The sequence below is a fragment of the Sitodiplosis mosellana genome, unplaced genomic scaffold (assembly GCF_009176505.1).
Source record: "Sitodiplosis mosellana isolate CC-2019 unplaced genomic scaffold, AAFC_SMos_1.0 Smas_scaffold_30, whole genome shotgun sequence".
In the NCBI taxonomy this organism is placed as follows: Eukaryota; Metazoa; Arthropoda; class Insecta; order Diptera; family Cecidomyiidae; genus Sitodiplosis; species Sitodiplosis mosellana.
In genome coordinates, this window is record NW_022595272.1 from 2,632,510 (window position 1) to 2,659,000 (window position 26,491).

The following is a 26,491-nucleotide window of genomic DNA, read 5'->3' on the forward strand; positions in this document are numbered from 1 at the left end:
AATGCATGTCATGATGAATATTCCCAATTTCAAAAATCTCACTCAAATCAGAAATGATTTCGCTAAAATATCAAATGACTGGCAAGATATTGTTCAAGTCATGCCTCGTCCTGCTCCAAAATCAACTCAAGCTGGCAATAGAAAAGCAAAGCGAGTCTTGAGTTTTTATTTCTATCATCTCGTTTCAAGTGGGGAGTCAAAAGTTTGTCAAATCCTGAACCTGAGATCATTTTTGTGCGGCCATCCAAAATTCTGTTTCGATAAGAACCTCTTCAGTTTGTTGTGTTTCCTCTTCAAGGACTGAAAACATAACCGGTATTCCTTTTTCGATGACCACATTCGTGTTTGCCACTTTATAATCTTGTGTGCACTCTCTTGTGATGAATTCAAATGGTGCATGCATTCTAAGTGTCTCTGTAACAGAAAAATATGCGAACTATATTGGTATGCAATTGCTAGGCTGATTCAATCACTTTGTTTTCACTCCTACTATACACGTCACATTATTGGTTAAGAGCTTTCTATTGGCTACTATTTAGATGATCCGTCCAATTTCGATATCATGTTTCTAAAAATAGAATATCATATGTGTGCTGTATCAATAATCTGGTAGAAATCAACATGAAGTTGCATTATCTCAATTATTTTTTACTATAAAAATTTTATAGTAATAATTTAAATTGCAAATTTTTCTTCCAACAAACCTGCGCAATAAAAGATGTTGAAATGGTTGGATGCAACAATGATATCATAGAAAATTTATTGCATCGTTTTATTTCTTCAATCATGTAATTTTCTTACGAATTCTTGAAATAGCAAATGTTCCCTGCCATTGTAAAGTTTCTTCGATAAAAAGGCAATGCGGAAACTTCGATAAGAACCTCTTCAGTTGGTCGTTGTATTTCGCATAGATTTTTATTATTGCTTAAGCTAAACTTATGTTGACACGTTTTCCTTTATTTTTGTTGCTTTTTTTTCAATAGCGTTCCAACAGAAAAGATCCATATCATATTTCTAATCAAATGATAAATTCCAACTGGAAATGGTCGTGTTTTAGAGCAAATTCGTTTGCAGATACTTTCAAAATAAATTTTTATTCAAACACGTCACATGAATTCAAAACCCTGACATTGAAATAGTCAAATTTATAAAGCTCAGCTGTTTGTTTGCATGTTTGAGTCAAACTATTCCACTCAAAGCTGACGTAATATCAATGAAACATTTGTGTAAGTCTAGGTGTGAGTATATAAAACAAACATACTATGGTATGCATATGCATACTCCCATACAAATTCAAGCTGATTGAATTATTATTATTGTCATTATGTTAATGCGTCTCAAAAGTTGTATTTTATTCATCGGCGAGAAACGATCAAATTAACTCCATGCAGTGGCGTAAGAGCAATGCTAGCTGGATTTAGCTTTAGTTCGGTGTTTTTGTGTTGATCGTCCAACTCGAATTTGAATTTTCGCAGCAGTAAAATGATGGCGATTCTCGGTTGTATTTTGCCAAAGCGAATGCCGAGACAGCTGCGAGGACCCTCTCCAAACACCATCCCTGGCATCTCGACAAAACTTTTGCTCGATTGCGACTCACTGTATCGCTCTGGGATAAATTCGTCTGGTTGATCATAATACTTTGGATCATATTGAAGCCCAATAGCAGAAAACAGTAAAGTAGTTCCTTCGTCAATGATTACATCGGTATCGGGAATTTTGTATGCTTTTGAGCACATTCGAGATGTGACCGGAAACGGTGGATGCAGCCTCAATGTTTCTGAAATAATAATAAATATGAAGCAAACGTAAATTATTTTCCAAACTTGATTGAAATCAAACACACGACACATTGTCGCCCTTATCAATGACGTACCGTCAACACAACTTCCCATATATTTCATATCAGCAATTGCATCATAGGTGAGTTTACCGTCATGTTTTTTGAGAACCTCAACAATTTCCTCATATGCCTTTTGTTGTTTGTCCGGATGTTTGGCCAACTCATACATGCAAAACGACATTGTGGACGAGCTCGACTCGAATCCACCGGCGAAAAATAGGAACGCTTGTGCTGTCATTTCATCAAGAGTCAACGATTTTGCATCATTCGTTGTTTTTGTCTCCCAATCACCGTCGTCTTGTACCTTTCCCGTATTTCGCAACTGCATCAACAGTTGGAAAAAATCTTTTCGTGACACGTTATTCTGTTCGCGATATAGCAAATTTTGTTGAACAGTATCTCTCATGAAATTCCCAACCTCTTTGTCGGCAAATCGGATTCGAAACAATTTCGCGAGTGTGGGTGACATGAATGATAGATTGAAACGAAGCGTATTCTTGAGAGTGGGTTCGAAAAATTTTTGCCCATATTTTCGAAATTCACAATCCGGATTCTCAATGCAGTCAACGTCAATGCCAAATGCAACCGATGCAATGACATTTATTGCGAACCGAGAAAACACTTCACGTATTTCAATTGATTTGCCGGTGTCGGCAAAACGGTCAATGTATTTGTCCAATGATTTACCACAATCGATCATCGTTTCGAACATCGCTTTTATTTTGCCCGTAGAAAATGCTGGAGTAAATTTAGATCGCATACTCTTCCATTTATCGCCACGTTGCAAAAGAATGTTATCTGCCATTGGATCAATGTCGACATTTGCTTGCCATCCGCGATGACTGAAACTCTGGAAATCTTTTATGAAAATGTCTTTGATAATACTCGGGTCACGTATCAAGAGAGCTGGTTGAAACGTGATGAATACACCTTGAAATGGTTCAGTGGTTTGGTTATACAAATCGGCCAGTTCTTCGCCAAAACATTTCTTCTTTAAAAATGCATTCGAAAAATTTCCGAATGGAAACGATGGAGATTTATAGGGAACACCACGACGTTTCCAATATGCGAACGCATTTTATACGTACAAAATCGCACTCACGGCTAAAATCACAAAAACTGATACAATTATTACGATCGCAGACATTTTTGTTAAAATTTGACTCAACTCATTGAATTTCCGAAATAAACTAATAAATTGCATGATTTTGCGTCGAAGTTTTGGTTGAAGATACCAGTTAATCGCAAATGTACAGCGCTTCAGAGTTCTATACACACAAAGAGACGAAGTCTTCAAGCATGAATGCGAACAATACCTAAGCTTTCACGTGTATATACACAATACGAAGACACATTATTTGAACAGCTCTGCGCTGTTACATCATTTCTCATTGATTATTCGACGTTTTAATTGCATATAATGTGGAAGTTTGTTGTCTGTTGATTTGGCAATCAAAAAAACGAGTTTGTTTGATAGCTGTGCGATTTTGACAATCGGAGAATTGAGTAGAGTTTTTTGGATTCATTATTATCAACAAAAAATGGTGAAGTGAGTAATTTTTCACAAAATTGACTCAAAACAAAAATGATCGGCAATTGATCATGCTTCAGGTAACTCACAATGCGTTAGAGTTTTGCTCAATTTGGAGAAATTGAACTAAATTTGCGATAAATTTGTTTTAAATCAAATCTTTCAAATGCTCTTTTCATCTCAAATGAACATGGCAAATAATTTTTTTGTAGAAAACAAGGTTAATTTCTAAGGTGCGATTTTTTTTTCAGCAAAAAGTTGGCGCCAATAATTGAAGTATGTGAAGCGACACTTCAGAAGACCGATCATGCGTGGTATGGTATTCATTCTGCCTTTGATGCACTGAATGACGTTCTCTTATTGTTTCGGTTGCATTTCCTTTTTTAAACGGTGATCCCTCTTGACGTTCTTTCAGTCGTTTGCTCTTCGTTTCCTCTCGAAAAATGCTCGTTGACAGTCTCTTTGCGACATTATTTCTATAGCGATGCTTCCTCATGCGATTCTTCGCAAGCCACCGTTTTTGCTCAACTGATCGCTTTTTTACTTTTGACATTTTGATGACAAGTTGTCATTTACAACACAGTTTAATTTGTACACAACACACTCGCTCAATCTGATGATGGTGACCGAAATGAAAAACAAATGTCCTGGATCAAAGTTTAAGGGAAATTTAATCGGGTTTTCGGTTGGCTTTTCACTATGAAATAAATTGATTCAAAACTTTCATTTTTCCTTCAATTTTGTACGTTTTCTTCTTAACAATTCAACTATGAGGGCACTTTGAGATTGATCGATGTTTTCTTGTTAAATGAACTTATTCTCTGCGATGGTTTAGTCAAACTGAGGAGCAACGCATCTGGAGACTTGCAATTCATTTACTTTTTGGAAATGCAGTTTTTATGTTTAAAAAAAAAAAACAAAAAAAAGCCATAGCGTCTATTTTTTATAGCCTTTTTCGTATGGTTACACACTCATTCATACCATTAGTACATTATTGTTGAGAGAGAGAAAAAACAAAACAAAAAAAGAACTCTGTGTCCAACATTTTTTGACCTAAGTTAAGCCGCAATATCAACTTAAAATATTCAAAAAAACATTTGAAGTGAGAAAGGAGAAAGGAAACAGTTTTATAGAGGGCAATAGAACGGAATATGACCTTTAACTTCTTTCTTCTCTATGAAAAAAAAACATCAATAATTTCTGCGCAGCTACAAATATCAAGCTAATTTTTTTAAAAGGAAAACCACTTTTTCTCGTTCATACATTTGCATGTTTGGATTTGTTCCTTTTTAGTTGCAATTAGTTCTACTACCAATGTTTTTTACTGCTTGCAACTTGAGACGGTTTGCCTTTGAAACTTTCACAATAACTCAAATTTCGATATGGTCTTTTTCTAAAATTTCATTAGCCTTCTGGCATTTTCACACTAAATGAATGTTGTTATTCTAATAATCTAAAGAAATTCGTGATAGAGATAGGAGAGAACGTTACTGGTATGCCTATGTAGCAATATCAGCACGACACATTTATGTGACGGCATAATGAAAATGTTACGAAACCTTCAATGTGAGCGTAATGAACTCTGCACTTTTTTTCGGACATATTTTTTATTGCCTTCGCATATGATTTTCAATTCTTTTTACGTAATTTGTTGAAACTATTTACTCAAAAGTTCCAAAAAACAATGACTTCAAAAACATCTATTCCGAATGCTGGTATCTATTTTGCCTGGGAAAATATCGAGACAATTTTTAAGCATGTAAGTTTTTGACTCTGAAGTCTTTGTAATTATTTATCAGTGTTCTGAGAGTAAACTTCTTAAATTGTCGAATATAATCAACTATTTTCTCTAAGGAAAGCTAAATCAGAGATCAACACATTGTGAAATGAAACAAACCTTTATGTAAGACTTGCATACTTCCTTCAAAAAAGAATGAAAAAAATATATAAAAGTACGTGTACTGGTATACCTGGAGATATTCATTGCATTTTATGGCCACTATTCAATGATGAGCATATAGAATGTGTTGAAATATGGAATCGTAATAAACATTGAATCCAATCATAATATTAAATCAAGTTGAAATAAAAGAAATTGTATATTCTTTATTCATTCGTGTCATTTTGTTGAGAATTTGGCCCACGATGTAATGATTCAATACGCACTTCAAACGTACAGTTCTTATCAAATCTATTTTCTTATTTAGTTCATTTAATAATTTGACTTTCTCTTTTTCATATAGAAATGATGTTGTTGACAATAATAGATTTTGCTTTGACTTATTAGGCGCATTTGATACGTAGATTGAATTGCTTTGACGTGTTACAATCAAACCAACAAAGAATGAATTAAAACCAAAGAAGAACCGAATTATGATTAATAATACGATGCAAAGTGAATCGGTACCATTAAACGGAACCTTGCAAATTTTTAACAAAAAAATGTTCACTGAATTTTCAAACACAATAAATTAAATTATCAAATTTGTATTTTTCATCCATGCCTTGTTTTATATTGAAAAGTAAATAAAATGCTTGAACAAAAATTAAATTGGTGGTCATTTATTTATTCCCACTGAAATTTGACAACTCAATTACTTCTGATAACAATGTATGTATTATGTCAGATTTTTTTTTTTTTCGAAAATTCCTTTTTGATGAAAAAATCTTATAAAAACCGAAAATATTCTATTTATACTCATGCTTTTTCGCTGTTCAGCACAAAAAGAAGTGAATAGGCTCATTTTAACGAGCCTGAACCTTCAGATTAATGCCAGAAATTGGTGCTCGTACGCCCGTAAGAGGACTCAACACAAGCGGTTTGTTGATGTGCTGTTCTCCCAATTTAAACGAAAAATTCTTCAATAATAAGCAAACGCCGATTTTCGCTTGGATTTTGCCCAATCGCATTCCTATGCAATTTCTTGGGCCATCACCAAAAACTAGATAGGGCATTTCAATTGAATTTTTGTTGGCACTTTGATCATCCTTAAATCGATCAGGATTGAATTTTTTCGGGTCGAAATAGTATTTTGGATCGTATTGTGGGCCAAGGACTGAAAACATAACCGGTGTTCCTTTTTCGATGACCACATTCGTGTTTGCCACTTTATAATCTTGTGTGCACTCTCTTGTGATGAATTCAAATGGTGCATGCATTCGAAGTGTCTCTGTAGCAGAAAAAAATGTTCAGCATAAAACGAAAATTTCAATGGAAAATTCGGAATTTGGAAAATTTAGACGTACCATCAATACAAGCCTCCAAATATCTCATCTCTTTGAGTGAATCATAAGTTAATTTTCCGTCGTGCTTTTGTAAAATGCTTGTGATTTCCTCATACGCCTTTCGTTGTATCTCTGGGTTTTTAGCCATTTCGTACATACAAAATGACATGGTCGTACCTAATAAAATTCATATTTAGAATAAATAATAAAATTATTTGTATTTCATACAACGTACTTGAGGACTCATATCCGGCTATGAGAAAAACGTATGCTTGCGCTGCCATATCATCCAAAGTCATTGATTTAGGGTCATTCGTTGCTTTCGTTGTCCAATCAGCATTATCTTCTTCCACTTTTCCCGTATTTCTCAACTGTATCAACAGTTGGAAGAAATCTTTTCGCGATACGTTATTCTGTTCTCGATACTCCAAATTCTAAAATTAGAATTATAAGCATATCAAAATAAATAAATAATAAATTAATCATATCACATAATTAATATTATTACTTGGCGAATGGTATCTTTCATGAATTCTTCAACGTCTTTGTCAACAAATCGGACTCCGAATAACTTTGTCAAGAATGGGCTTAAATATGAAATATTAAAACGAACCACATGCTTAAATTTTGGCTCAAAGAATCGCCAAGCATATTCTCTGAACTCATCGTCCGGATTTTCGAAACAATCGATCTCGATACCGAATGCAACCGACGCAATCACATTCGTAGTGAATCGAGCAAATATGTCACGCACTTCAATCTCTTTGTTATTTGTCGCCAATTTTTTTAGATGATTCTCGAGTGGTATTCCACAGTCAACAATCGTTTGAAACATTGCCTTAATTTTCCCTGATGTGAATGTAGGTGATAATTTTATTCGCATTTCTTTCCATTTCTCACCACTCTGTGAGAACATGTTACAAGCCAATGGATCTATATTTTCATCGTAATGAAAGCCTCGATGCCAAAAATATTGAAAATCTTTTATAAAAATATCTCGTGTAATTTTTGGGTCACGAATCAGAAGGGCTGGTCGGAGCGATGTAAAGATACCCAACATTGGTACATCATTTACGCTGCTGTACAGATCTTGAAGAGTATGACCAAATGCTCTTTTCTTTGTGAATGTTAGACCGAAATTTCCGAACGGAAAAGTTGGCTTTGCATAGGGCACACCACGACGTTTCCAATATGAAAATACATACTGCACATAGAGATAGGCAGTAGCAATCAACGTGGCTAAAACTGCCGAGATCAACCACAATGACATTGTTCACTTTCTGGATTTGTGTTCTTTTGCCCCAAAAGTGCTGTACTTCAATTTCCAGTTTTCAACGAACAAAAATGTAAACAATGAACAAATTCTCTTCAAACCAACTTCTTTTCTTAACAAACAAATATTCACTTTGGTTTTTGACTGGCGAATTAAATGGAATTTTCTTTGACTTTCAAATGCAAACTGTTCACAAATTTTCCATTCAAACAGTATTTATGTGCTTGCTCAGCAAGTCATAGCTTTTGATTATTGTTTTTGAGTGCCTTGTGACAGTCTCAGAACGAAATGCGAACATACACATTTAAGAGAATAGATTACAGCGATTGTTCACCATATGCACACCTAAATTCTAGTATAGCAATCTAGTACATTATGTCACTTGTACGCAAGTTAATTAGCCACTGACTTTAAACGCCCTGCAAATGCTACTAATTCTAATGTCACTTTTGTTGTGGTAAATGTATATACTGAAATGGATATACTATTTCAGGTCATGTTTATCAAAACAAAAGTGACATTAGAATTTGTAGCATTTGCTGTGTGTTTATTGTCAGAGGTAAGTCAACTTGCGTTCAAGTGACATAATGTACTAGATTTAAATACTAGAATTTAGGTGTGTGAGCTAGGAAATTGTCTGTTTTTCCAATTAATCCCAATGATAACAATAATAAGCATTAGCATTTTTTTCGGAAAGTAAAATATGTTCCAAATTCATCAATGGGGCTTTCATGTTTCTGTTATCATGTCTGTACAGGCTAAAAATAGCTATTTTTTCATTCTACTCTTTACGTCAAAAGATTAATAGTAGACTCCATTATATATACACTACCGTGCAAAAGTTTGGAACCACTAGGTATTTTTCATACAAATTGATCATTTTTGGTGGAGTCATTAACATATTTCGGAAACACCTGCACTCTTGATATTTTGTGCATAGTTTCTACAACGTTTCAATAGTAAATCGCAGAGGTTTCATCAAAAAAATTTCACGTATTTAAAAAATATATCAATTTGAATTTGATCTGTTTTAATCTTCACACAAATTTGATCATTTTTCACACAGTACAAATTCAAATTGCTATATTTTTGAAATTCATGAATATTTTTTGATGAAACCTCTGTGATTTACTATTGAAACGTTGTAGAAACTATGCACAAAATATCAATAGTGCAGGTGTTTCCGAAATATGTTAATGAGTCCACCAAAAATGGTCAATTTGTATGAAAAATACCTAGTGGTTCGAAACTTTTGCACGGTAGTGTATGTCCAATGGCTATCGCTCTAGATAATTATGCTTTTATATTACGCTGCACAAAAAGAACGAGATTCGTTTTACAGCAATAATCTTACGAATATGTCAATCCCAAGCATTATCGATCTCAATATTAATTTGTTATTATCATTATCGTTCTTCATGTAGTTTTCAGAGTGAAATATAAGTGTTTTTGTTTTTTCAACAAGCCTTCAGGCCTCTGTTATCATGTCTGTAATGAGACTTGATTGTTTTCACTCCTACTGTTCACGTCATATGATTAATAAATAGTTTCTATCGACTGCTACTTAGATGATCTGTTAATTTTTTGACCTCACGCTTTATAAAAATCGAACCAGATTTGCGGTTGGATGGTAAATATTAGCGATACTTTGTATTATCTCAATTATATTTTACAGTAAAATTGTATAGTATCAGTTAAGTTATAATGGTTCATACGACAAGCAGTGCAATAATTGATGGTGAAATTATTGATCGGAATAGTATGATATCATGGAAAATATATGGAATTTTTTTCATCGTGCATTATTCGCACGAATGCGTGAAATCGCAAAAATTCTCTGTCATTGCAAAGCTTCTTATTGCTACACTGGGAGTAGCCCAATGTGGTTGGTTTTTTTTTCTATTGAAATAAGTTATTTTATACAGAATTTTCTGGTCGAAATTTTCCTAAATATACCTCGAAAGTAGTAACGATGAGGAAAACATCGAGGAACTCTTTTAAAATAACGTCGAATCATATACGTATCAATATGAAGTGACTGCACTCATTAGGCAACATCAAGAAGCTGAAGAGGCTACAATACTGCATTTGCATGCTGTGATTTATGTGATGCAATATTTTGAAGCTAGAATGTATAGCACAGCAAGTGTTCGAACAGCGTAAAAATCGTCTTCGGACACTATTTGCGCATTAAAGCGGTGAAAAATGTTTTTTAAGACCAATGGAAAACCAAAATTTCTTTTATTCTAAAACATGTTTATTACATAATTTTTTTTTAGATACAAACTATGCATACATCCATCAAGAGAAATTTAATAAATATGGTAAGTAACGGTATTCTGCACCTTAGCATCCAAGCGCTAAATTATACGCGCATATATATTTGCCGGGCTTAAGAACAAAATGCATTTTCATGCTATTCTTCAAAAAAGGTAAAATCTGTTATCATCTTACGTGTTCGGAATCACGAAGCGCGTTTGGTTTTTTCTTCAATAGTAGTAATATTTGCTTATTCGACAAAGAAATTCAACATTATATGGTTATAGTGTATACGTGTAAATAAAATCGAAAATGGTTGACACTTCAAATATTGGCCAATGAACAAAGTATGAAGCACTTAAGCTTCTTTATTCTCATGATTTCAACACAAGTGGCAAAACGAATAAGGGCTCATTATGTTTCGGATTATCAGAATAGAGAGACCATGTTTGCTTTCTGCAGTCGAATATACCTGAAAACAAATAATAAAATTCTATACCAATGGGTCACTTTCAAAAAAAAAAAAAAAAATCTTCATCTCCATACCAACTGCAATGGTTTTAACAAATTCATCGCCGCCATTTTCACGGAATACGGTGTGTACCTTTCCACTTTGATCACCGAGCATATTCACCGCGTCCTCTTTAGACTTTGGTTTACCGAGACGATCGAACGCTTCATGGCGTGCAACGCTCGAATCGATGATCGGTCCAGTCACTTCTTTGATGGGAAGTCGTAAGTACCTGCCGAGGAGAATGCATATTAATTTCGTTACTCAATAGCGAAAATCATCAAAGATTGTTCAGAAATGTTACTCATACTTGTTTGCATGAACAATACTTTCGCCAGAGCTTATAGTAAGTACATTCAATTGAGATTGGTTTTCACCTGGCGCAGCTGGCCCCATTTCTATATTATGGAATAAACGATCTCCTTCTTGCCTGAAATGTGAAAAAAAAACATTAAAAATGGTCTTATCGTTTCGAATTAGTTCTTATCGTAAAATTGATTTTTAATCTCACTTTAAAAAGGTCATGTTAATAGAGCAGCCGTCAGCCGCTCCAACACCGGTATCGCGGAGAATCTTTTGCGCTTGCTCAAAGTTTGGCACACTCAATAATGCCCTTGTTATGAAATGTCGTGCTAATTGTTTGTAAATAAAACATTGCAACACATAAGACAGAATCAATATTATCAAAGTGGGCTACAGTTTAAGTACAGAACAAATGTAATAAGCCAAACGTTTCGGCTCGTAATCATTTTTTTTTTCATTTAAATCAACAAAACTAGAATCAGCTTTACAAAGAAATACACTGTATAATTACGTGTCTTTCCGCTGTGCAAAGTGTTTGCACTGAGTGTATTGATCGAATACACAAGCCCATGGTGATTATATCCCATTGTATAACCAGGTAAATGACCTGCATAACAAAGTGATGTGAATCGTTCTTCTGATACCTAGAAAAGTGATACACCAGAATTATTTCGAATTTCGAGCAAAATTCCATATTAAGCTGTTTTTAACGAGGTATGGTTACTCATTTTCGGTGTAATATAATTTGAATTCCATCGAAAATGTTTGCTAATACTAACTCTATGCTTTCCTTGCGGTGTAGATTCGATGATGTGGGCCGACACAATATAAAAGTGATTTAGAGTTTCTTGCAGTGCATCCTCGGTATGTGCAAGAATTTCCTAAATGAAGAGCATCGACATTCGAATGGGTAAGAAAATGTTGAATAAAAATGAATCGACCCAATTAGAAACTCACATTATCCGGTTGATTCACGCAAATTGTCGAGCAGCCGATGGGTGGATGCACTCCGTTTATCCGATTCGTTGCATTTGGTGTTATGTCATCCATATGAAGTAAGAAGAGCTAATCCAGGTACAATTATATTTTATTTATAATTTTCAGCCAATTTGTCAATTCGATTACGATGACACCCACCTTATGAAATTAAATGAAATTACCTTATGAAATTCAACACCGGCACCGTGAGCAACTCCCTCAAGCTCTCGTATATACTGCGGAAACGATTCCTTGACACTTTTGAGCGTGGCATCGTACACGGCCTCTGTTCATGGGAAAATACGAATGATTAATCTTGTTCTTGTGCCGTTTTTTTTTTCAACAAAAAAAAACTAAAATTGGTCACTCACTTCCTTCTGGCGTTTTGTATAATGGTAAGTATTCGGTGTTCAACGGGACGGAAATTTCCAAGAAACTTTTGATCAATGCAGCAAACGTTCGGCCCTGCAATTATAAATCAATTGGAAATCTTTTTTCTTGCTTATATTCATTCAAAGATCTTTAGTAATTCGAATTACTTGGAATAAGAGCTAAAAGTGAAATCAGAGAGACATTATTTTCTGTGCAGTCGAACTCACGATTAAATCTCATTTTAACGTGACACTACGAATGTACACTGTCATTGGTTTGCCTTGGTAATAAAATCAACCACAAATGTGACCACATTCGGTGATGTTTGACTATGTGATTTTTTTTTTCACAAATTCTATGTGTCAATTGAAGATAGCACAGATTTGAGTGTATGCAAGCCATTTGGGTCTAGCAGTTGTCAACCGTGGCAACAAATTCACGTTCAAGTTTCCATTGATGCGACGCGATTAGATACGTACAAAAACCCATAAATCTCGTTAGCGTAAAAATGATCGTTATCAAGAGTTCATTATTCAATTATGGCATTTAAAACGTTTTGTTTCTGCTTTGTTTTGTGCATTTTATTATTTATTTATTCTTTTTTTTTATCGCACTGTAATTACAAAATTTATAATAATAAATGTGTGTGTCAGATTTTTTTTTCGGCTCAAATATATCTATTGTGAGCGGCAGCCGAAATGTGTTTAGTAAGAATCGTGAAAATATGAAGAAAAAAAATGATTGTCACCGTTTATTTGTTTTTTTTTCTCTCCGTCTAAAATTTGCGTGAGCATTTTCATGTTGTTTTTGGGGTCGAACAGTCATGTTCTACTTATCGAGGACAGCAGAGGAAAAAAAAATCAACAATCGAATTTGATTAAATTTTCGTTTTTGTTTTTAATTTAATAAAAGGCTTCTGTTTCTATTTATCTCGTGATTCTTTCATTTATTACATTTGTTTTTTGATTAATCTTGAGTCATACGCTGGGATCGGAGCTTAAGTAATTTGTTAAAAGTTATATGATTAATTTCGAATAATAACGATTTTTTTTTTTTGCTTTTCGTTCAATGTAACAATTGTGTGAACTGCATTGCAACGATTTTATTTGTGCAATGAATTCATTGCCTGTAACACGCTGATTATACAGTCACTTTGTGACGCAGATTCCACTTAGAATCGATGCATTTGTACAGTTTCCTGTGATAAGCCAATTTAGTGATTACTTTTAATTGGATTTGCCTATGAAATGCAGCGAGCAGTGCAATTGCGAAGAAAAAGGCAGAATGTAGGATTTTTGGTGTTCAAGACAAGTGAAACGCATTTTATCATGCAAAGAGAGGAAAATTTTTGCGTTAAATGTCTACGCAAATATTTTTCTCTTTGCACATAAAAATGGTTGGCAGTTTCGTAGAGAATTATTATTTACTTATTTAGGTCATATGATTCATACTTGATTTTATCACAGCAATCAAAATTTTTCATTTAAAAAATGATTTAAAAAGAAAAGATAATTTGGAAAATATTCGTGTAGCTATTGATTGTCGTGAAAATTTGTTCGAAAAAACTAAGTATAAATTTTCATTTATTGAAATTGATTTGGAAGAGTCAGTCTTGGTGGTGTATTAAAATTCATTTAAACTTGAAAAGAAACTCTGAATCTTCGAACATCCTTCACTTTCTTTCTTGCGACAATTTCTTTAAATTCGTACGTACTTAAACTTTCTTTAAAATGATTCGGGAAATCAATTGAAAATAAAAAACATACCACATCAAATCCGACGTCATAGTGAGTTCCTTTCGTGTAGAGAATCGGTATGCATTGTCTGCGTGGAATATTCTTTCCATGAGGTTGTAATTGTTCAGTAGCTGTTGTTCCGGTCATCTCTTTTTTGATTTTTGAGTGAACTCTTTGTGATTTGGACTAATTAAGTGATATTAACGCAGTCTAATTACATATTAAACAAAAGAAATAGGAAGTACGAATTAAGATTTAGATAAAAAAAATTGTAAAATTGTTTGAATTCTAACACGTCCTGAATAGACGATAAAATAGCTACACGAATGGGTTAATTAACAAATGAATGCACATAAAATACGTTATAAAATAAAGTTATGAATGAATGAAAAAAAAATAACTCGTTTGAATTATGTCTGCATACTAAGGTCAATATAGCTAGCAACAGAGATCGGATTTTGGTCTAAAATATGACTCAAGATTTAATTCTTATTTCTTCTGAACAAACAGAAAATGCACTTCAATTCTAATCCACTTGCCTACACAACCAACGAATGAATGGAATTAACGAAAAACTTCAATTATATAGAGAGCTGATATTTCCACGAGCTATATTCAAAGGGGATACTTCACGTTTTGTTTGGCACAAATTCAATGTGTTCGTCGCTGTGTCGCTTTACGGGACGTTTACGTTGTGTGCATGCGGTTGACTTACAATCGAAATAGCACAAAACGATAAGATACGGTGTCGTTTGTACTCGACTCTCTCTGTGTGTGTTTTCAACGCGCGCGTTTTGTATTTATTTTTATTTAAAAAATCGATGACGTGTGGTCAATACGACACAAGCGAGAATTATTGTTTAGCGTGAGAACAGAGAACAGCTGATAGTTCGTAAAGTCATTTACTATTGTGGCTGTCTCGTCCAGAGCGTCAACACGCAACACACTTCTAACTAGATTCTCAGCTATTCTTATACATCTCTGTTGGTGGCAATATTACATTTTTTTTTTCGCTGTATAAATCACAAACTGAACAAATCAGTTTTCAAGATGTTTTACGCTCTTTAAGTACAATCGTGTTTGTTCTTTTTCGATTTCACATGGAATTTTAACGCCGCAAACAGAATAATTGTTTAATAAACCCCTTTTATTAGGCAATTTACAAATGATTTTTTTAACAACAATTTCGCATTGAGATTAAGAATTTCTCACAAATAATTTTGCTGGAAACATTGCCTCTGATAATAATATACTTGAATTGGAATCAACACAAAATTCATTTGATCAAGGAAATTTTCTTCTGATAAATGGAGAAAAGAATTTTACGTTTTCTAGTCATTAAAATGCCTATTTTAATAAAATCACAATCAACTGCCATCAACGATCAGCTTACATCTAATGGAAAAAGTTAACTGGCCTATCAAGGCGTCAATCTAATTTTCTTACATTTTTCCTCTTTCAATTTATCAATACCACTACTATCTATTTAATTGAGTAACAATAAAATTTAAGAATATTACGATGATCTTACGCGAAAAGTGAAATAAACAATCGGTTAAGGAACCAAACATGCAATTAATTGGTTGGTTGTTCTTTCAATGTATTTTTTATTTCTTTCAATTTTGCGCACATTTTCCGTTTCTTTTATCTACATGAATACCAATTTACACATAAAATGAGTGCGATTCACGAACGAGTTTCTTGAAGTAATCCTTAAATAGAGAGAAACAACATTTACGTTTCAAATCATGACTACATTCTTCATAGCAAACTCAAGGCCGATAACGGATGAGTCTGACGCCTTCATTTGGACAAACCTGATCTGCAGTCATTCAAAAATTTTCGATTTTTGGTCAAAATTCATAAAATCCACATAAAATATTAGAATTATCATTTTATATCCAATAATTTAATATAAATAATTAAAATATAGTTGGAATATTTAGTTGTTGATAAAGGCTAACTTCTATCGCATCCTCTATCGCATGCAATCAATTCCAAATTTTTCATGTGAAGACTGGGCATAGTTTTCTTTTTATTTATTTTGAGATGGAGTTGGAAAAAACTTGAAAATAGAATAGATCAAGTCCACAAAAACTTTAAAAACTAGAATTTAACTCTACGAATCCGATGATTGACAAATATAATGAATACTCGCACTCAATACACACCGTACGTATTACACACAGTCTTCTGTTTTGTTCTACTCTGTTCTGCTTTGCTATACTGAGTTTGTACCGATTTTTTTCTCTTCATGACTGCTTATAGTTCGCCAGCGCAACGTATGCACGTAGTCGTTAAGTGCTCGGTCGAGACGATGCCTACTCATACTTACCTGGTGTAGAGGTTATTCGTGATCATCAAGGCGAATCCTCCGGAATGAGGCTCTTTCATTGCACTTTCGAAGGGGCTGAACTCTGCGATTAACTCTAATGCAGTTAACTCGTGCATACTATTTTTGGTAGCCGGGATTAGCGTTCGCGCTATCCCGAATTTATTCTGACATCATTTGAAATGAATAAAAGCAAATCTAGGCAGAAACTCTGTTGTTTCGCCATGGATTTTGCATTTTCCGAGACAAAAACTCATGCAAAAAAATCAAATCAAACTCATTTTCATGTGATTTGAATTTTCTATTCATTTAATTCCTTTATTTAGAAAAAGAGAGACTCAAAAAAAGAGACTACAGCGACTACAATGACGAGTGCGAAAGAAAAAAGATGATGTTGGATGATGACAGCAACAAATATCAATTAAGATTAGTTTTAAGAGAAAAATACAAATGATAATACCAATATAGAACTTAGTTCTGCGTCGTGACAGTGGCTGCTGAAAAGTTGCAAGAGGCTATTCTTACCGCATAGGACGCAAACAATTCGGCGAATCCGTTCGAAAGAACTGGAATGCTTTGAATCCGATGATTGAACTATGACAGTTAATTTTCTAAATTTCCAATTAATTGTTATGAACAAAAATATCAATTAGCAAAAATATCATAAAAAACTTATTACCCAATTTCCTAAAGTTTGTTACGATAAAATTACATTTAATTGCAGTTCCCAATAATTTTTGTCGAAAAAAATAGCGCTTGTGTGGAACCTTTTGTTGCACAAAAAAAAACCTCCTTATTAAAAAGTTGTCATTGTCATTACAACAATATGACGCTGAATATTGTTAAATCATCTGGTTTTATTTAAGAGAAAAAAAACTTCGCCAAATCCCAAGTTGCTTGGGATTTACAATCAGGTTCTAAAATAGATAGATATATATAATGTATCATGTATATGATGTGATAAGTGGAAAACGCCCAGAGTGTGTGCACGATCAACTCGCTGCTAGTTATTCGTTTAATTAGTCGTCGATGTGAATTGGTTGCGAAAAGATGTTTACAATGCGTGCGCCAGTGATTGCTTTCACCATTTTTCTAATTTGCTCTCAAGTAAGTATAATTTTCGTAATTACAGTGTGTGAGACATTGGAAACTGTATCGGTAATTTTAGGCCAAATCTAAATTGAGTATCACATATTCTAATTGTGCCCCGCACTAAACAGGTATCCACAGACGAGTCGAGCAAAGATGAGGAGCAACGCGTCCAAGGTGTGCTGTTAAAAATACTAACGGCCAGCCTGCAAGAATCGCGATACGCCGTGTTTGAGCACACTATCAAAGAATACCATAAAGAATGCTTCGATCGAGTGTACAAAAACATCTCTGAGGCAAACAAGCCGAATAAATTGGAGCAACTCGATCGTTTGGAAACGTTATACAAAACGCACATCGAGAATTACCCGAAACAAAATCGTCAGGCCATTTTGGACGATCAAATTCCCGAGCCAATTTCACGAAATGCTGGAATTGCTACGAATGCACTTTGCCAACAAATGCACGGTTTTGCAGTGTAAACAAACACAAATTTCTCTCGCCTAATTGATTTTCATTCGCTAATCACAAGATTCTTGGCGAATAAATGTAAAGTGTGAAGTCGGAGAAAATGAGATTGAAAAAAAATAAAAGACAAGAAGCGGTTTTAATTAATATTCAAAGATTTTGCTGTTGTTTTTTCTTCTTCTTCTTCTCTTTTGCTAAATATTGATAATACCTGCATTGATTCCGCACAATTGGCCTGCCGACTGAAAGATAAACGAGCGATAAATGCTGGTTCAGAGTCAGTTTCATGTTTGTTGATTAATTTCTCTCATAATTGTGCATTCATCAACAGTTTGTGTCAATTGGAGTGAGCGGGCGAGATCGAGACATTCTATGCTTACGAGAAGAAAAAAACAACACGACACAACACAATCCCACTCTACATCGATATACAAATGCAACAGAGATAATTCCCATCAGCAGCAGCAGCAGCCGTTGGAGAAGAAGAGAGAAAAAAACAAACGTGATGATGTTTAAAGCGTGTCTTGACTGGGCGAAAGAAAGAACGGGAAAACAAACAAGTTTATTGTGCTAATCAAGTGCTGTAAAATTCCGGTATATATGAGAGGAGAGTCGTACAAACGTCTCTTATGCTGGCTCTGTGTGGTGCAAACAATTTGCGTCTGCACATTTTGCATGTGAATGTGAGAGAACTTTCTTCAGAATTAACCGCTACATGACTGAATGCAATGCGCCCATTGCATGGCAACCACACATTAATTGAATGGTATGCATGCCATCGTGTGGCCACAATGGGTTAGATGCAATTTAAAAATGCAGCGCTCACAGTGAACTTTACTTTAGCATACGCAATTCATTCATTCATTGTGGCGGAGGCATATAAACAGGCATAGCAACGATTTTTATTTAGTTAAATTGGTGCGTTCGTTACGAATTGACGATCCAAAGAGTCGAATTCAAAAACTCTTTGCATCTGTGGTAGCCAAAACAATAAAAGACTCGTGAAAATGACCAAATTATCGCTGATCATAGCAACATCGTTCATTGTTCAAGTAAGAAAAAAAAAACAATTCCATCATCGGCAGTTCCGAGTGTGCGTGTGTGAGCTGTGTGAGTGTGATTGTGTGTTTTTAATTCTGTTTGTTTTGTTTTTAATTTAGTTGATTTACATAAAGAACACCACGCCATCATTCACCACAGCCATCAAGGCACGATCCATTTCGGCTGAGAATCAAGTGAAACGTATCACCGAAAATTTGACACTGGCAATCAATGGCCACGAAAATGTAGAGAAGCGATATGATGCATTCAAAGCGGTTATCGATCGTATCGGTCGTAATTGTCGCAAAGTTGCATTTCAATCCATCATTGACAAGGCTAATGTAAGCAATGCCAATGATATCAAGGCGCAAGTTGAAGATTACTATGTGAAACACGTGAAAAACTCGGCGGAACAGTCGAAACAGGCCATTTTCGAACGGCAAGCTACACAACCCATCGCACAAGCTGCAGCTGTGGCCGTCAGAGCAACGTGCCAGCAAATGTTAAATATTGCCAAAAATCGAATTAAAGCCGCCAAAAATTCTCCTGATCCAAAATTAAATGAAAGAAAATAAAATGCCCATTCTTTTTTTCTCATAACTTCTTTACGCATAATATTTATGGAAAAAAATCTCTTTATTTATTATTTCTTCTTCTCATTCTTTCTCGAATAAAAATTGCTATTTCTATGGAAACAATGCTGTTTTCTTTTTTTTTCCCCGCATTGTTGTCACGTATAGCTCCGTTTTGCACATGCGAATCTGATTGTTCATTCAATATGCTAAGTTCAAATACCAAACAAAATAAAATATATTATGGAAAACAATAAAAAAAAAATATTGCAACAGTGCTATAACACAAGCGATTTGCAATTAACTTAATCTGATAAGAGACTCTGGTCTCCATTTTTTAGCTATTGATGAACTTATTTGCTCTTTCTTAACATTTATCCTACTCTCTCAATCACAGATTGAAGCTTCACCTTACAAATCTTATTATTTGAACTGAATTCAGCCTTGTTTCTTCTTTGATAACAGTTTAACTTATGATTAGATTTGGTTGGTTACACTATGATTAAGGCACATTTTTATGTGGTTTCAAATTGGTCGATTATGAGGCTATGCGGCTATGAGGCAGTCGATGTGACCATGCGGCAGTAGTGTGGTGTGGTGTGTTGAGGTTCATTACATTTGATCGAGTGGTTCGATTTCTAAAATCGCCAACGACTTGAGGAAAATCGTTCGAAGCGCCTTCAGCAAGTAGATGCGAGCGCACATCACTGGTACCAATTGCGGCAGATTGTCCTGTTTTGGAAGAATACAAATTCGGTTAGTAATTATGACTTGATGAACTATGTTCGGTTGGTGCTCATGATTTTTTTTCGTTATATAAAGATATTCAGAATGAACTCCAAAAAAATATTGCTCGTTAAAAAAAATCTGTCCATTGTTTACCGTTAAAATCTTGACACGATGGTAATATACGCTGAATAAAGCCGACAAATTGCTCAAAAACGTGCACAGCAAATGGATGGCAATTTGACCGTTGTCAATTCCGCTGATGCATCGCTCCAACATCGTTGGAAATCCAACGATATACACATAAAACATTTGCCACTCTTCCTGTTGCGATGAAAAAAAAAACAAAAACGAAAACAATCAACACCAAATAACAGCATCTTTCATCAAAAGGAACACACAGAGAGACGACCGAATGCATTGGAATACGCACAAAAGTAAATGCAAAGACAAAAACAAAAACAAAACATCGGAAAAAGATAAACAAAAGACACAACGAACCTCTTCTTTCAGCAATCCAAAGTCAATTTGCTCAAACTCTGGTAACGGGTCATAGAATCCTCTCGACACTTGATGATCGAACGATGCCAACAGTGTTTGAAGCCGTGCCACATTGTACAAGATGAATGCAGCTCCTTTGACTGTGGACGTTACCGTCATCAGCTTCTCGAAATCGATGGCGTTGAAATGCTTGATTTTCAGCAAATCGAATGTAACGATGGCCGTTCCCAATTTCTGACACTTGTCGATGATGACATTCTCCTTGTTGTAGCCATGCTTCAATTCAGCCAGTTTCTCCATTTCCAATGAACGACGTCTGAAAAACAACCAACACATTTTTATTTATGAATCAAATTGGTTGTTTTTCGTCAATCAATCAATTTCCAATGTATCGAATCGATTATTCTGCCAATGCTTTTGTTTTTGTATCAACTTACTGAATGAAATCGTCAGCTGTAAGTCCGGATCGGCTTTTCACACTGCCACAAACAATCAAAATCGATTTAGCGTTGACACTGGCATTGTTGTTGAGCTCGATGTCCTCTTGCCTGTTCGCTCTTTTTGCACCATCTCTCCTGGCGCACGTAACCAAAATCTCCATCAAATTGCGTGCAGCGAACCCCTTTCCATTTGGTTGTGTTTGAAAACCGGAAAAACGCAGCAAATTGGCCAGAACCTTTGAAACCAACGTGCATCTGTGCTCAACGAGAGTGTTGTCACCCGATTTGACCAATTGAACTGCGTAAATGGTTTTTGCGTCGTTTGCATCGTGCCACTGTCCGTACGATGCGTCGTCATAAAGTACCGTTTTCAAGATGCCATCGTAGCACTTTTGCCGATCGAGGAACAACAAACATCGGAATTGCTTGAATTTCACCGATTGAATGGGAAACAACCACTCGGCACTGATTTCGATCAATTTCCGCGCAAATTCCTCTTCATTGTCACCGATGATTTGCTTCAAACCATTCAAATCCGGATTTTCGATGGCATTTAACCATGGTTGAATCGTTGTAGGAAAACCGATATCACCGCTTTGTGATAGCTTTTCGGTGTGCTGTTTAACAATGGTTTGTGCACGCGAAAACGTGAAATCACTGTTCAGCACAAATTTCCCAATTTGCGAAAAAAGTTCGTCGATTTGTGTCATTCTGGCGGTCTCGGTTCAAATTTCACTGAGTTTTTCTTCTCTTGTACGTGCTATCGAAATTTTGGAGTGGATTGATTGACTTTTGTCCAACAATTGAATGCCACTTTATACGTGTTTCAATTGAACTTGTTCGTCTTCCAGCTGAATTCGGACTAAACAATGCGCTCTCGACTGTTGCCGCTTTGCTCACACAACAAAACTCTGCTGATGCTGCTGTTTGCGTGATTGTGTGCGAAGTCAATGTGATGGAATGACATTTCATATTCACCACAGCTCTTATGTCAACACTGAACGATGATGACAGTTTGAGGTTACGTTCCACCCGTCAGTCACTAAACACAAAAACGTGCTTGAATACATAAGCACGATACCGGATTGAGTTTCAATTTTATTTTGATTTTTGATAGTTTTTCTTTCGCAGTGAACTATCAAAATGACGATGGTGAAAAAGCGTTTGTCGAAAAAGACCAAAGGGTCGTGGCGAAAAATCGAGCATGAAGATGTGGAGAATTTCCTCGAAGATCAGCGTTTGGAAGAGCGCATGGGGTAAGCCAATAGTTTTTTTTTAATTGTTATCACGCACATTTTCCATGTATTTTTCCTAAGGTCTTGATTTGTTTGGTGCGTTGAGATGACCTCAAACAAATGGTTTCATCTCTCAATATGATTAACAATTGAATGAATTACAATATTAATTCCCTTCTCTTTCCACTCACAGAAAAGTCTCGGAGAAAACAAACGATGAGTTGTTTGTGGTTGACACAGAGCCAACGAAAAAGAAGAAAAAGAAAATTGGATTGACGTTGCGTGAGAAACGAAAGAAGCTGCTCGAATCGACGCCAAAATGTTTTGCATCACTGTTGAACGAATCAAAAGTGCCAGATCCAATCGCCAAACGGAATCGTGTACGAACAAAAGAGGAACGGAAGCATTTCATTGCCAAAAGTTTGGAGCAAGCCAATGAGGTAAAAGGCATTGTGAAGAAAAAAGTGTTGACATCATTGGCTGATCGAGCCCGGTCATTGGAAACGGCTGAAGCTAAGCGCAAGGCCAACAAGCAGAAGGTATTCGATAAGGATATTTGGGAAATGAGCACGCCAGCCGAGCAACGAACCGAATTCCAAAATGAATGGTTCGATAAAAATGTTGCGATACACAACATTGTCAACACAGGCACACCGGTAGTTTCGGTACCATCATCAGCGTTCCACAAACGCAGCAATTTAAAGTAAGAAATTGGCCTTCATTTGTGAGTTCAACAGAAAAATTTAGAATTTGTTTTTTTTTCTCATCAATTTCAGGGCTGTTCAAGCGCCACATCCAGGCACCAGTTACAATCCAACGCTGAAAGACCATCAAGCCTTGCTGGAATTGGTCAAAGAGCGTGAATTGAATATAATCAAACAGGAGGAGCATTTGAACCGTGTTACAACGGAAATGTTCAAAAAGGTATCAGCCGATGAACGCGACACATTCAAGCTCAAGGAATTGCGTGCCGGTCTCGATGACGATGAGGACCACGATGAGAAGGCTTCAGACGATGAATATATCGCCGTGAATCCACCGGTTGAAGTCAAGAGAAAAGACAAAAAAGCCAGACGAAAACAGAAAACACAGCGTGAATTGCAGCTAGCCTTGCAAAAGAAGAAACAATTGAAGAAACAAACAGCCGATTTGCATCGATTGAAAAAGTTGACGGCCGAAATTAAGGTAATGGAAAATGAATTGAAAGAACAGCGCGCCAAAAAGAAGGAGCGAGAGGAGAAAAAGCGTGAAGAACCACATCGTTTGAGCAAACATGCCTTTGAAGAGGAGGAAATCGACATTAATTTGCCGGAAGAAATTGCGGGTAATTTGAGAAACGTTAAACCACAAGGAAGCCTTTTGAGCGATCGATACAAGAGCATGCAGAAACGTAACATTATCGCCACATCCAAGGATCTTGGCTTGCGCAAACGTCGCGAAGTCAAACGATATGTTCGTAATTCACACAAAGAAGAGGTGCCACAACCGGTCAAATCGAAAAAGAAACGAAAGTAAACAGTTATTGGATGATTTTCCAAAACATTTTTCTTTTCTTTTTATAAGAGTTATTCAAATTATTATTATGCAAATAAAACGAAAACACTTATTTCAAAATCACATGTCAAACAGTTTTATTGATTGAAATTATCTTATTCACATATCATTTAAATCCTTTTCGCTGCGGATTGTTTATTTGTATTTTTTTTTCATTTGGTTTCATTTTCTCTACTCACATTCAAACACCCGTTTTTTACAATCGAAATAAAAGAAAAGAAAGAAAAAAAAAACGTTTACTGTCGAAACATTCTTTTACCTACGAAGTGATGTGCGATGTATTATTTTGCTAAATTTCGTGCAATTGTACTAAATTCTTTTACATATAAATGAACATGTCAAAACTGAAAATTATTTATCTTTAATTAGCCACGAATGCAAGTTGTTACGATAAGCATTCATGGCTCTTGCCAGCAACGATACGAAGAAAGGGGAAATTTAATTCTTACTATGTGGTGGCAATTATTTCGTGTGTACATGTGTCTTGGTTATCGCATATTCGCATTGATCACGTACATTTAATCTATAAATGATAAAGTTCGATGTACACAAAATCGTATGTATTACTAAATCGTTTGATGTTTCTTTTTTTTTTCATTCCTGGTTGGAAAAGCTTATAGATGAGATTTGAGCGCTTGTTGCGATCTTTGGCATTGTCTCTTAAATGTGATATTAAATTGTTGTTAATTGCGGTTGAGATTGGTTGATGGTTAGTAAGTCAGTCTTCGACGCATTTGGTATGGATCTAGTTTACTTGAGGAATTTCATTTTCTTCCAAATGTTTGTCTTCGGATCGGTTTCGAAGAGACTGCGCAGCATATATACTTGAATGCTGCCAACGATGCACATGAGAATGATTTGGAATGTCGACCAAGCTCCCACTTTGAAATTATTCTCTTCAGCAAGATTACGGTCTCGAGCTTCACTGGATCGTCGAACATCCAATGCCCGCTGAATGGTATTGAGATTGTCGTGCAACTTGAAAATCGTCTCTTGAATCTCTTGAACCTGGTGCCAAAAAGAGAGAATGGAATTAGAAACAATTTTTAGTATTTTTTATCTTCAAAGGATCAAATGATAAGATATGAATGGCTATGCGTTACCCTTTCTTTAAGTAGTTGATCTGGTTGAGCATTTTCCAAAACGTCTTTGCCCCATTCATCTTCTCGACCGGTTCCGCCCTGCTCTCCATCCCATTCGATGATGAGCTCAAAAAAGACCGTTTTCGTATTGAACGAACTGAACGAGTTGTCGAAACAGAATCGATAGTCACCGTCAATGTTTAAATCCATCCGATGAATGTTATCCGATTTTTTGTACTCCGTAACCATGGGATGTCCATTTGGGTTTTGAAGTTCAAACGATATATCCAAATCACCATGCCCACCATCGATTACTTGGTACTCGAGATCGATTATTTGATTCCTCTGCGCTCGTTCGTAGAAACACTCAATGCCTCCCGGTTCTACGCGTACTGTCAACTCTTTCTGTGAATACACCGCTTCAGTGTTTATGGTTTGTGCAAACATCAAACACGCTAACCAAATGCCCAATCTAATCATATTTCGAAGTTTTTCTCTTGTACGTAACAAGATGAAAAGACACGTAGTCCAAATGAAAAAATATCACAAAACGAATTTAAAAAAAAAATGTCGCCAACTAACAACAACTGTTCTGTTTATCAACGCAATAATATTCCGACTATTTTAATTTCCATACAACGTATGAACTTTCGCTCGTATGGCCCGAGCAACGCGTTGATTGGCTGAACTCAATAGCAATGAATCGACGAATTGGAAATTGAAATGAAACGAAGCAAAGGCAAATAGCGACGAAAACAAACGCACAATTTGCACACTCAAACATTTATTTCAATGAATAATAATTGACACTTTTCGGTTGATTCATGACAGCCGGCGATATAATGCACAGTAGTTACTGTGTTGAATATCGCCGAGGCGAAGATGGCGCCACATGAAAATTGTTTTCATAGCACATAATTCAAAAAGTAAACAAATCCGATTGGCACGACTTTTATTCTGCGGAAAAAAACAAATTCGGCGTATGATCTGATGATTATCTTACGATTCAATTGAGAAGATTCGATTTGCAAAATATTTGTATGTGTTTACATAAGTGCAATGTATGCGACGAAGAAGCATGAATCATTCGAATAAACTAACATTTTGTTGAGACATTCCAATGCAAAGTAAACTATGCCATATTTCACTGGAAATCATGTGAAAATAAATAAAAATCTGGAAAAAATGTGCCGCCTAAGCAAACTTAATATGATTTGTACACTCGACGCATACACATTAGAATACATGTCGTTGCCGTCACCACCGCCACTGTAGCGTTTATGTGTTTAACTGTTAAACGGTGTGTATTGTGGATTTTTGATTTTGACTGTGTCCAAGCACCGCTGACAGCACATTCGCGTTGAGTGCCTCGTTTACTTAGATTCAGTCTATTGTTTTTTTTTTCTGTCGTCGTCGTCGTCGT

The 26,491-nt window shown here is 35.5% G+C and overlaps 5 protein-coding genes, 1 non-coding gene and 1 pseudogene across 8 annotated transcripts; 3 read left to right on the forward strand and 4 right to left on the reverse strand.

The window, feature by feature from the left end:
* Positions 1–1,075: 1,075 nt before the first annotated feature.
* On the reverse strand, positions 1,076–8,119 carry LOC129569306 (uncharacterized; annotated as a pseudogene).
* A 2,069-nt stretch (positions 8,120–10,188) lies between these two features.
* LOC129569378 (beta-alanyl-dopamine/carcinine hydrolase) lies at positions 10,189–14,708 on the reverse strand. Of its 3 annotated transcripts, none has more exons than XM_055448164.1 (11): positions 14,568–14,708; positions 14,059–14,238; positions 12,292–12,385; positions 12,103–12,206; positions 11,900–12,007; positions 11,722–11,823; positions 11,454–11,586; positions 11,151–11,271; positions 10,950–11,069; positions 10,675–10,871; positions 10,189–10,600 (listed from the first exon to the last, which is right to left on the reverse strand). In XM_055448164.1, the coding sequence occupies exons 2-11, from the start codon at positions 14,173–14,175 to the stop codon at positions 10,503–10,505; spliced, it is 1,194 nt and encodes a 397-aa protein (XP_055304139.1). In that variant the 5' UTR covers positions 14,176–14,238; positions 14,568–14,708; the 3' UTR covers positions 10,189–10,502. The 3 variants fall into 3 exon arrangements, with proteins under 3 accessions (XP_055304139.1, XP_055304140.1, XP_055304141.1); XM_055448165.1 differs by having other exon boundaries at positions 14,453–14,584; XM_055448166.1 differs by lacking the exon at positions 14,568–14,708 and adding an exon at positions 14,430–14,448.
* Positions 14,709–16,355: 1,647 nt separating this feature from the next.
* On the forward strand, positions 16,356–16,520 carry LOC129569436 (U1 spliceosomal RNA). The gene has a single exon (XR_008688035.1). It is a non-coding gene; the product is annotated as a U1 spliceosomal RNA (small nuclear RNA).
* On the forward strand, positions 16,368–19,617 carry LOC129569085 (uncharacterized). The gene is made up of 3 exons (XM_055447496.1): positions 16,368–17,467; positions 17,581–18,969; positions 19,078–19,617. Exons 2-3 carry the CDS (start codon positions 18,925–18,927, stop codon positions 19,531–19,533), a joined length of 501 nt encoding a protein of 166 aa, XP_055303471.1. The 5' UTR covers positions 16,368–17,467; positions 17,581–18,924; the 3' UTR covers positions 19,534–19,617.
* Positions 19,618–19,620: 3 nt separating this feature from the next.
* Positions 19,621–22,147, reverse strand: LOC129569082 (DALR anticodon-binding domain-containing protein 3). Its single transcript, XM_055447494.1, has 4 exons — positions 21,195–22,147; positions 20,758–21,073; positions 20,413–20,580; positions 19,621–20,262 (listed from the first exon to the last, which is right to left on the reverse strand). The coding sequence occupies exons 1-4, from the start codon at positions 21,905–21,907 to the stop codon at positions 20,143–20,145; spliced, it is 1,317 nt and encodes a 438-aa protein (XP_055303469.1). The 5' UTR covers positions 21,908–22,147; the 3' UTR covers positions 19,621–20,142.
* Positions 22,148–22,211: 64 nt separating this feature from the next.
* Positions 22,212–24,051, forward strand: LOC129569079 (ribosome biogenesis protein NOP53). The gene is made up of 3 exons (XM_055447485.1): positions 22,212–22,453; positions 22,626–23,135; positions 23,209–24,051. The coding sequence occupies exons 1-3, from the start codon at positions 22,341–22,343 to the stop codon at positions 23,945–23,947; spliced, it is 1,362 nt and encodes a 453-aa protein (XP_055303460.1). The 5' UTR covers positions 22,212–22,340; the 3' UTR covers positions 23,948–24,051.
* On the reverse strand, positions 24,036–26,469 carry LOC129569083 (transmembrane emp24 domain-containing protein 1-like). The gene is made up of 2 exons (XM_055447495.1): positions 25,090–26,469; positions 24,036–24,994 (listed from the first exon to the last, which is right to left on the reverse strand). Exons 1-2 carry the CDS (start codon positions 25,546–25,548, stop codon positions 24,737–24,739), a joined length of 717 nt encoding a protein of 238 aa, XP_055303470.1. The 5' UTR covers positions 25,549–26,469; the 3' UTR covers positions 24,036–24,736.
* Between the last annotated feature and the right edge of the window lie 22 nt (positions 26,470–26,491).

Excerpts from the sequence above, each read along its gene's own strand:
- LOC129569378 (XM_055448164.1), bottom strand. The coding sequence starts at position 14,175 with ATGACCGGAACAACAGCTACTGAACAATTACAACCTCATGGAAAGAAT. Across the intron at positions 12,207-12,291 it reads ATACAAAACGCCAGAAGGAA|AGGCCGTGTACGATGCCACG; the intron begins GTGAGTGACCAA and ends TCCCATGAACAG. Across the intron at positions 10,601-10,674 it reads TGTTAAAACCATTGCAGTTG|GTATATTCGACTGCAGAAAG; the intron begins GTATGGAGATGA and ends ATTTGTTTTCAG.
- LOC129569085 (XM_055447496.1), top strand. The coding sequence starts at position 18,925 with ATGACCAAATTATCGCTGATCATAGCAACATCGTTCATTGTTCAA. Across the intron at positions 18,970-19,077 it reads CAACATCGTTCATTGTTCAA|TTGATTTACATAAAGAACAC; the intron begins GTAAGAAAAAAA and ends TTTTTAATTTAG.
- LOC129569082 (XM_055447494.1), bottom strand. The coding sequence starts at position 21,907 with ATGACACAAATCGACGAACTTTTTTCGCAAATTGGGAAATTTGTGCTG. Across the intron at positions 21,074-21,194 it reads ACAGCTGACGATTTCATTCA|ACGTCGTTCATTGGAAATGG; the intron begins GTAAGTTGATAC and ends GTTGTTTTTCAG. Across the intron at positions 20,263-20,412 it reads ATCGTGTCAAGATTTTAACG|GACAATCTGCCGCAATTGGT; the intron begins GTAAACAATGGA and ends CTTCCAAAACAG.
- LOC129569079 (XM_055447485.1), top strand. The coding sequence starts at position 22,341 with ATGACGATGGTGAAAAAGCGTTTGTCGAAAAAGACCAAAGGGTCGTGG. Across the intron at positions 22,454-22,625 it reads CGTTTGGAAGAGCGCATGGG|AAAAGTCTCGGAGAAAACAA; the intron begins GTAAGCCAATAG and ends TTCCACTCACAG. Across the intron at positions 23,136-23,208 it reads CACAAACGCAGCAATTTAAA|GGCTGTTCAAGCGCCACATC; the intron begins GTAAGAAATTGG and ends CATCAATTTCAG.
- LOC129569083 (XM_055447495.1), bottom strand. The coding sequence starts at position 25,548 with ATGATTAGATTGGGCATTTGGTTAGCGTGTTTGATGTTTGCACAAACC. Across the intron at positions 24,995-25,089 it reads ATCAACTACTTAAAGAAAGG|GTTCAAGAGATTCAAGAGAC; the intron begins GTAACGCATAGC and ends TTTTGGCACCAG.